Here is a 7,500-nt window from a genome sequence, read left to right on the forward strand (position 1 = left end):
TCTCCCTAAACTCTCATCCTCTAATTCTTCCTCCTCCCAATTGTCACCACGGCCGGTTTCAGACTTCAGCGGTGTGCCCATACTACGACCTTCGTGCTGGCCATGGTTTTGGCCGGGCATATGTCGGCCAAAGAAGCCAGTCTTAACAGGACTCGATAGTGATTTGTCATCGCTGTTTCGGGTGTCAGTCGTATCCGCTCGCTTTCGAGTTAGGATAGACCCAGCTCGCGAACGAAGTTTGGACATGGAGGATGGAGGTTTTGTTTCAAAGGGATGGCTAGAGGAGGAATTGTTGTTGAAGCGCGGCCATCGGGATCGGGACGCGTGCGATGATGTTTGAGAGAGGCGTGATTGCATGCGTTGAATCTGGATATAAAATCAGCGATCAACCAAGCATGGGAATAAAATTAATTAACTCACAGCAACACCACCCTCTTCCATCGTGAAACCAAAACCTCTAGAAGGAGGTTGCTCCAAACCAGTTGACACTAAAGAGATGATTAGGCGTATGTTAAACCATGTCAGCGAATGTAAACTTACTGTCCACAGTCGATCCTCTCGCGCCCGAATGGATCCCAAACCTCGAACTATCCATGCTACTCCTCAATCCAGGCCTGTTACCCAAACTCTTCCTGCCCATACCTAACTCCATGTCTCCAGCTTGGTCACCTCGTCCAAACGCTCCGTGACTGTGCCTCAAGTTCGCCATTTTGATGGAGCTCCTCCTGCCTTCAGGACCATCGAAGGGCTCTTCTCCATAATCGGATTCATCTTCATCCTTTTTGGGTGCGAGCTTGCCACCGAGCATAGGGTGATTGTAAAGATCGACTTCAGGGTGGTACTTTCGCACCAAACGCATGGTGTCGACATCGTTGGGGAAGATGTTTTGCCTAAAAGTCTTGATGAGATACCTTGGCAAGAGAGCAATGATGGTAACAAATGGCCAGCCAAACCAATAGGCAGCAGAGCGGAAAAGGAAAACATCGTTACCGTACACGCCGGTGTAGAAAGAGCTAGGAGGAATGACAGAATAGACGGCGGTGAAGACCCAGATCAAGAATGGGCCGAACCAGATGGCGAACCAGACCCATCCGGTCCATGCGTCAATGTTGAGACCCGAGAACAAGTTGGCAACCATGACAGCGCCGATAGCCTGGGTAGTCGACATTTCGTACATGTATACGTCGTAACCGTCACCTCGGGCAGTGGTAGTGACATAAGTGTAGTTGAGGAAGAAGTAGATGACGGCAGACTGGTAGACACCTTCGAAGATGTAGTAGGCAAATCGCATGAGACCAAAGTATTTTCCCTCTCGTGACGCGCGGTACAACTCCGGTAAAGCCATGAGCGTTTCGTCGTCAATGTTACGGTCAAATAGACCAATAGCAATGACAGGCACAAGTGTCCAGAACACGTTCCAGAATAACAAGTACACGTACGCAAACACGTAGGTTGTCGACCAGCCACAGTAGATCATGAACCAGAAAAGAACTCCGATGCCAATAATATTCTTGTAGAAGAAGTTGAGAATCATGCTAGAGTTTCGGAAGTATGACCAGTGTCCGTGAACGAGCAAAAGCCTCTTGAGGTACCTGAATTGCGCAATGGCGTAGTCTGAAGAGTTGACGGCTTGTAGACCTTCTTCACCAGAGATACCAACACCTACGTCGGCGGCTTGGATCATACTGACGTCGTTGGCACCGTCACCAATGGCTAGACACATGACACCGAGGTTGTCCTTGATGAGGTGCACAATTTGAGCCTTTTGCAATGGAGATACACGGCAGCAGATCACAGTATTACAACGGGTCGAAAGAGCGAGAAGGAGAGCTTCCGTTTCTTCGTCGTCAAAGCAGTGGGCAAGAGCGTGACCTTCGATAACGAGGGAGAAACCACCAGGCCTGGTACCGTTGTCCCTTCCGACCAAACTTCGCACACCAGTGTTAACCCTCGTGAGCCTTGGAGGATCCATCGAGTTACGGCGGCTATCAATTCTTGAGAGAGTTGTCCGTAGACCAGCGTCCTCACCGAAAAACTCTTCCAAAGCTTCTCGCAACTGGTCTCCGATCGAGTGTCGACCTTCACGCACAACAATCAAGTTGGTGTCCTTGGTCAACAAGTTGGTGGTGTAACCAATGGCGACGGCAGTTTCGAGCTTGTCACCGGTAGCGACCCATACTTTGATACCTGCACGTTTGAGGTCAGAGATGGTGTCGGGCACACCATCTTGAAGCTTGTCTTCGATGGCAGTAGCACCAAGCAGGATAAGGTCCCGCTCAATCGAAGACGAGACTGATTCAATTCTTTCTTCTCGATCTTGAAGCGCGACCGTAGCATTGTGGTACTCCTTGGCCCATTGCTCGTACACTTGAGGATCCAAAATCCTGTAAGCCAGACAGAGAGTTCGAAGACCTTCAGAGGCAAAGTACTGCAGATCCTGGTCGGTCTTCTCCCTCATTTCCCTTTGATTGCTGTCCTTGGTCAACCTCTCAAAGATGACATTGTCCGCACCCTTGCAAAGCAAAAAGATTCGACCATCCTCATCGAGCTTACGAAGAATGACAGACATTCGCTTTCGTGCAGAGTTGAATTCGAGGACATGGAGAAGTTCGTATTCGTCAGACACATCGCTGAACGGGGTAGACATGCGGAGGATGTTGTGATCTCGACCTCGGAAGACAAAGCCGACATCAGCCGCAGATTGGACGAGGGCAGCTTCATCGGGGGATTGGGCCTTGTACTCGATCACTCCTGGTTCTGTCTCAGCAGCAAGGACGGTGTGGCACAGGCCAAGAACGGCAAAGAAACCGTGCAAGATCCGAGATTGCTCAGAGTCGTGCGCTTCGAGGTCTTTGTCAAGTTCGGCATCGTGGAATGTAGCAAGGACTTCTTTGGGAAGAGTAACTTTGATCTCATCAGGGTCTTCGGTACTAATCTTTTTAGGGTCAGAGTCGTCAGACTCAGAAGCTGATTTTGCAATGGGATCGTCTTGATCGTCGTGCTGGTGTACAGGAGGGGGTTGGTGTTGGTGAGTGATAGTAGGATGGGAAGGGGGGAGGCCGTCACCAGTGTAGATCTTGCCACCGACCGAACACTGACGGAAAATCATCGCATTTTGAGTCAAGGTACCTAAGAAAATAGTTAGCAGAATCCTAGATAAGACAAAAAATCACATACCAGTCTTGTCAGAGAAAATGTACTCAATCTGACCCAAATCATCAGACAAGTTCCAACTTCTAGCTGTGGTTCTGGTCGTGACACCATCCTTCTTGTACTTGATATCCCTATCCCAGTAGATGAATGCAGCTTGGATAGTTCTAACCGCTTCGATAGAGATGTATAACGAAATAGGCACAATGTTTTGGAAAGTGATGAATGCGTTGGCAAATGTAACAAGGCCATTAATGTTGGGGTTATCACCGCTTGTATCGGCGAATAACATCCAATACGCTTGCTGCCTGTCCCATTCGACTTCGTTGACATGGTCAACGATAGCACAGACAACGGCGATGGCGGCCAAAATGACAAGGTTGATGATAACCTGAGGATTCATCTGTTTCTCAACCTTGCTTCGCTTGGACGGAGTCGCACCCGCATTTCGGATGATCTTGGTGTCTTCTCCAGTGTAAACAATGATTCCAATAACCCAGGCCGTGTTCTTCAAAACACATCCTCTCAACATGGTCGTTTCCAATGTGATAGGATGGATGGGATGTTGCTCATCTTCATCATACTCCTCGAGGTTGATGACCGCACCGTTCAATCTGAACATGTTGGATTCAGGAGCGTCGAGGTCGATACAAAGATGGGCCTTAGCACAAGCTTCGGCGGTGTTGAGGTGGGAGAGACCGGGGACACCGTTTCGGGATTTCAAGTTGGTTTCACCGTCGAGGTTTTTGGTTTCGATGTACGCGACATCTTCTTCCTCGGAAGTGGCGCAGATGACAATATCTAACAATACGTCAGCAAGACACTCAAGTAGAACAAAAACAAACTTACCCGCAGGGAACTGCTCATTCTCGTAAATCTTCACGAAGTCACCAACCTTGACATCTTCCCAAATCGTTCGATGCCATCCAAGTTCTCCAGGGGAGTCACCAGCTTCCGGATCTTCATCCCAATTGGAGACTTGACTTCTCATCCTTTGCAGCTCATCCTGACCTCTCGGCTCTGCACCGGGCACTGGTTCAGCAGCAAAGTTCTCCGTACTTGAACTTCGGCCCTGCATATTCAATGCGGCTTCTTCTTCAGCCTTTTTAGCCTTTTTGGATCTTCGCTTGGGTAAGGGGATTGCTGGGATAAATGTCTTGTCTTTACTTGCCATAGGATTCTGGTTTGTATAGTCCTGACCGCCGAGAACATGCACAATCGCATGATTCGTCCGGTGATCAGCTTGATGTCGTTTGATATCTTCGTACCCATCCTTCAACGCGGTGATAGCCAAGACGATGATAAGCGGCAAGATGACCAAACCGGGTGAAATTGTCGAGAATTTCGGGAAGAACTGGAGGATGCTGATGGCCAAGAAGAAACAGTTTGCTACTCTCCTAAACTGTTCGAACAAGTTTTTCGGGATGAACGTGATGACGGTGTACTTTGACGTGACATTCTGGTTGGTGGCAAAATGATGGGCACGAAGGATCTTGCCCTTTTTGTCATAGTACTCGGACGGGAGGGGCTCGTTGATGAAAACGGAGCGGGGGACGGGGGGGCTTCGACGACGCGCAAAGAGCTTGGAGGGCGCGAGGGACTCGAGAGGCTTGACGATGTTACGGTCGAGCCACGACGGGTTGTGCTTCTTGGAGCGGGGCACGAGAGGGGGTTTGGAGGCGCCCATGGTGCCGCTTCCCGAGGAGGAGTGGCGATGTAAAGGTAGCTGACTGAAGATGAGAAGAAGGTGGAGAAGTGAAATGAAGATGGTGGGTGGTGATAATGTTTTTGCGTTAGCGCGGTCGTGCCTCGGCCTGCGTCGTCGATGTGGCGGCGGATTGCCGGAGCGGTGGACGGGGCTATGGGTATGGCTGGGCTGGCGAGAGTGTCAACGGCGGTTTAGGGCATGCCTAGGGAGGGCGTGGATATAGCAGATGAGCGAGTGGGAATAGAAAAGAACAAGCAGCTACGGCCACAGTGAGTCATCCCTCGGTCGCCGTCACCGCCCATGGCCAGCCTTCGGGCAGCAGATTTTGACTCCACAAAAGAGTTTCGTTGAATACTACATAGCCTCAAACGTCGCGACAAGCAAATATAGTTGCATGCATGCAGCACATCTTACAGTGCACTGTCCACCGTGGCGAACATCAACCTAAGCACGATTCAGTTGGTGTATCACACTAATAGAGGTGCGAAATCGATGGGACCGCCGAACAAGTTGAGGCAATCGTGCCTTTTGAAAACCCTCACTTCCTTCTAAAACGGGCGCCGGGGCAAAAAAATCCCTGGCGGGACCGTTGTTGGTGCGCTTGCCGGCGACCTCCACTCGGTGTTGACAACAGCAGAGGAAGCGATATACGATAACGATTGTCCTGGTATGCACGGTAGGATAAGCATCACACCCTCAGCCCCATTAGCATGTCAGAAGACGACCTCTTAGCCCGCTTCGCGGCGCTCCGGGCGCCTCAAACACCGCTAGGTGATCTTCCATTGTCAACTGCCCAGCAGAGCGGAAGTGTCGAAGAACAAGCACGCAAGAAACAAGAAGAAGATGAAGAAATTGAGCGAATAGCCAATGGGATGCCAAATACGTCTCTTTTGGAAAGTAATGCGGATAGAGGGGATGGGGATGAAGAGCTGGTGAAGCGGGTGGCTAGGCTTAAAGGGAGCATCGAAACGAGTGTAGATGGTGATGACGATGCAGATGTGAGCTTTGAACCGTGCAGTTGTTACCATAAGCTAAAGATTGGTAGGTGGAAACATTTCTGAAGAATCTTAAGCCTGGCCCTCCCGAGAACGATTTGGAGGACGAATCTGATGAAAAGATAATTGCCCGAGCATTTGCTCAAGCACGCACAAAACGTCGAAATTTGGCTACCTCGGAAGAAGGGGAGGAAGACGGTCCGACGGAAGAAGAGATCCTTGCTCAGGCGTTAGACGAAGCCAGGTTAGAGCATTCATCATCTCCTACATATCCAGGGGATAATACGGACGAGATACCCGAGGTTGCTTTCCCTTCTTTGCCCAGCCACGCACCGCAAGAAGCGGACACAGATGATGGCGTCGATGAGGAAACACGACAAAAACTAAATCTTCTACTCGGCCTTACTTCTCCAACTAAACAAGGACCAACCCTTCCTTCTGCACCAAAAAATCTGCCGAGTATTCGCAAGTATGACCTGCCAGGGTACGATTCAACCAGAGATGAGGCTGTCGATACGTGGTGCTGTAAGTTTACGCTAGTGGAGACACCAAACTGATGGAATAGGTATATGCAATCGAGATGCGTCGCTACAGTGTTTAGGCTGTGATGATGATCTTTATTGTGAAGAGTGCTGGAAAGAGGGACATGGCGCTGGGGGAGATCAGGAGAAAGGGCATAAAGTAAAGAGATTCGCGTGGGGTGGACGGCATCCTCTGGCAACGTGATTTACGCAATCACTAACGGGAAAGGAATGTCATTTTCAAACCATGGCCCTCGTATATGTTCTTTCCCCGCTGTAAGTTATTCTCTGGCCATACCGCCAAACTGATAAATAGATTTAATCAATCGAAATGGGTCGTCGCAATGTTTGTATTGTGACGGTTTTTATTGTGCAAAGATCTGGGAATAGGGTTATGAGAGCCAGAACGACTATGGTGCAAAAGGATTACTGATAATCTCTTTGACGACGTAAATGTGGAATGAAAAGTACATGAAGCATTGATGCAACGTCTATGACTTCTTGGGCTTCTTGACTACACACCCATCAGCACAAGCCACACCAAAAAAGAAAACAGAAAACAGACTCACCACCAAATTTGGACCTCGCAGAGATCCTTCCAGCAACACCATTCAAATCCATCGTTCCCCTCACAATCTTGTATCTTACACCAGGCAAATCCTTGGCACCACCACCCCTCACAAGGACGACAGAGTGTTCCTGCAAGTTGTGTCCCTCGCCGGGGATGTACGCAGTCGTCATCTGTCCGTTGGAAAGCTTCACTCGTGCAACTTTTCGTACAGCAGAGTTTGGTTTACGGGGCTTGGTGGTGTAGACTTTGGCGCAGACTGCCTTTTTTTGGAAACACCCGTCGAGGAGGGGGACGGAGGACTTCCGCTTGGTAGATTTCCGGGCACCTCGCATGACTGTAGATAGTATTTTAGCATTATTTCGGTGATAATTTAGGGAGAAAACGCACTTTGATTGATCGTAGCTTCACAACGGGAGCTAGAGGCAAATCCTCTTTCGAGGCTCATGGCGGGTCGGAACGCGGGCATGGCGGCAGGCCTGGTGAAAGCGGGCTTGGCCGGTCGTACCGCGACCCTGGAGAAGGAGGAGGCAAGTGAGAGGAGTGACCTTGTGGGGT

At 49.9% G+C, this 7,500-nt stretch overlaps 3 protein-coding genes; 1 reads left to right on the plus strand and 2 right to left on the minus strand.

Annotated features, from left to right (window-relative positions):
- Positions 1 to 5,146, minus strand: part of CNAG_06469 (phospholipid-translocating ATPase) — a 5,496-nt gene extending 350 nt beyond the window's left edge. Inside the window, exons 1-5 of the mRNA XM_012198127.1 lie at positions 4,000 to 5,146; positions 3,178 to 3,951; positions 541 to 3,129; positions 421 to 488; positions 1 to 366 (exon numbers count right to left, since the gene is read on the minus strand). The exon at positions 1 to 366 is cut by the window's left edge and continues 350 nt beyond it. Coding sequence (XP_012053517.1) covers positions 1 to 366; positions 421 to 488; positions 541 to 3,129; positions 3,178 to 3,951; positions 4,000 to 4,837 — 4,635 coding nt within the window. The 5' untranslated portion in view covers positions 4,838 to 5,146. The remainder of the gene's footprint in view (positions 367 to 420; positions 489 to 540; positions 3,130 to 3,177; positions 3,952 to 3,999) is intronic.
- A 267-nt stretch (positions 5,147 to 5,413) lies between these two features.
- On the plus strand, positions 5,414 to 6,880 carry CNAG_06470 (hypothetical protein). XM_012197954.1 has 4 exons: positions 5,414 to 5,856; positions 5,904 to 6,378; positions 6,419 to 6,650; positions 6,691 to 6,880. Exons 1-3 carry the CDS (start codon positions 5,569 to 5,571, stop codon positions 6,577 to 6,579), a joined length of 924 nt encoding a protein of 307 aa, XP_012053344.1. The 5' UTR covers positions 5,414 to 5,568; the 3' UTR covers positions 6,580 to 6,650; positions 6,691 to 6,880.
- Positions 6,095 to 7,500, minus strand: part of CNAG_06471 (small subunit ribosomal protein S12) — a 1,471-nt gene continuing 65 nt past the window's right edge. Inside the window, exons 1-3 of the mRNA XM_012197955.1 lie at positions 7,333 to 7,500; positions 6,944 to 7,279; positions 6,095 to 6,888 (exon numbers count right to left, since the gene is read on the minus strand). The exon at positions 7,333 to 7,500 is cut by the window's right edge and continues 65 nt beyond it. Of these exons, the coding sequence (XP_012053345.1) occupies positions 6,866 to 6,888; positions 6,944 to 7,279; positions 7,333 to 7,500 (527 nt within the window). The 3' untranslated portion in view covers positions 6,095 to 6,865.

Source organism: Cryptococcus neoformans, chromosome 13, assembly GCF_000149245.1.
Source record: "Cryptococcus neoformans var. grubii H99 chromosome 13, complete sequence".
Taxonomy (NCBI): Eukaryota; Fungi; Basidiomycota; class Tremellomycetes; order Tremellales; family Cryptococcaceae; genus Cryptococcus; species Cryptococcus neoformans.

What these genes read in the sequence shown, in the direction of transcription:
- CNAG_06470 (XM_012197954.1), top strand. Translation starts at nt 5,569, where the DNA reads ATGTCAGAAGACGACCTCTTAGCCCGCTTCGCGGCGCTCCGGGCGCCT. An exon ending in ATGGTGATGACGATGCAGAT is followed by an intron (nt 5,857 to 5,903) that starts GTGAGCTTTGAA and finishes AAAGATTGGTAG; the next exon opens with GTGGAAACATTTCTGAAGAA. An exon ending in GGCTGTCGATACGTGGTGCT is followed by an intron (nt 6,379 to 6,418) that starts GTAAGTTTACGC and finishes CTGATGGAATAG; the next exon opens with GTATATGCAATCGAGATGCG.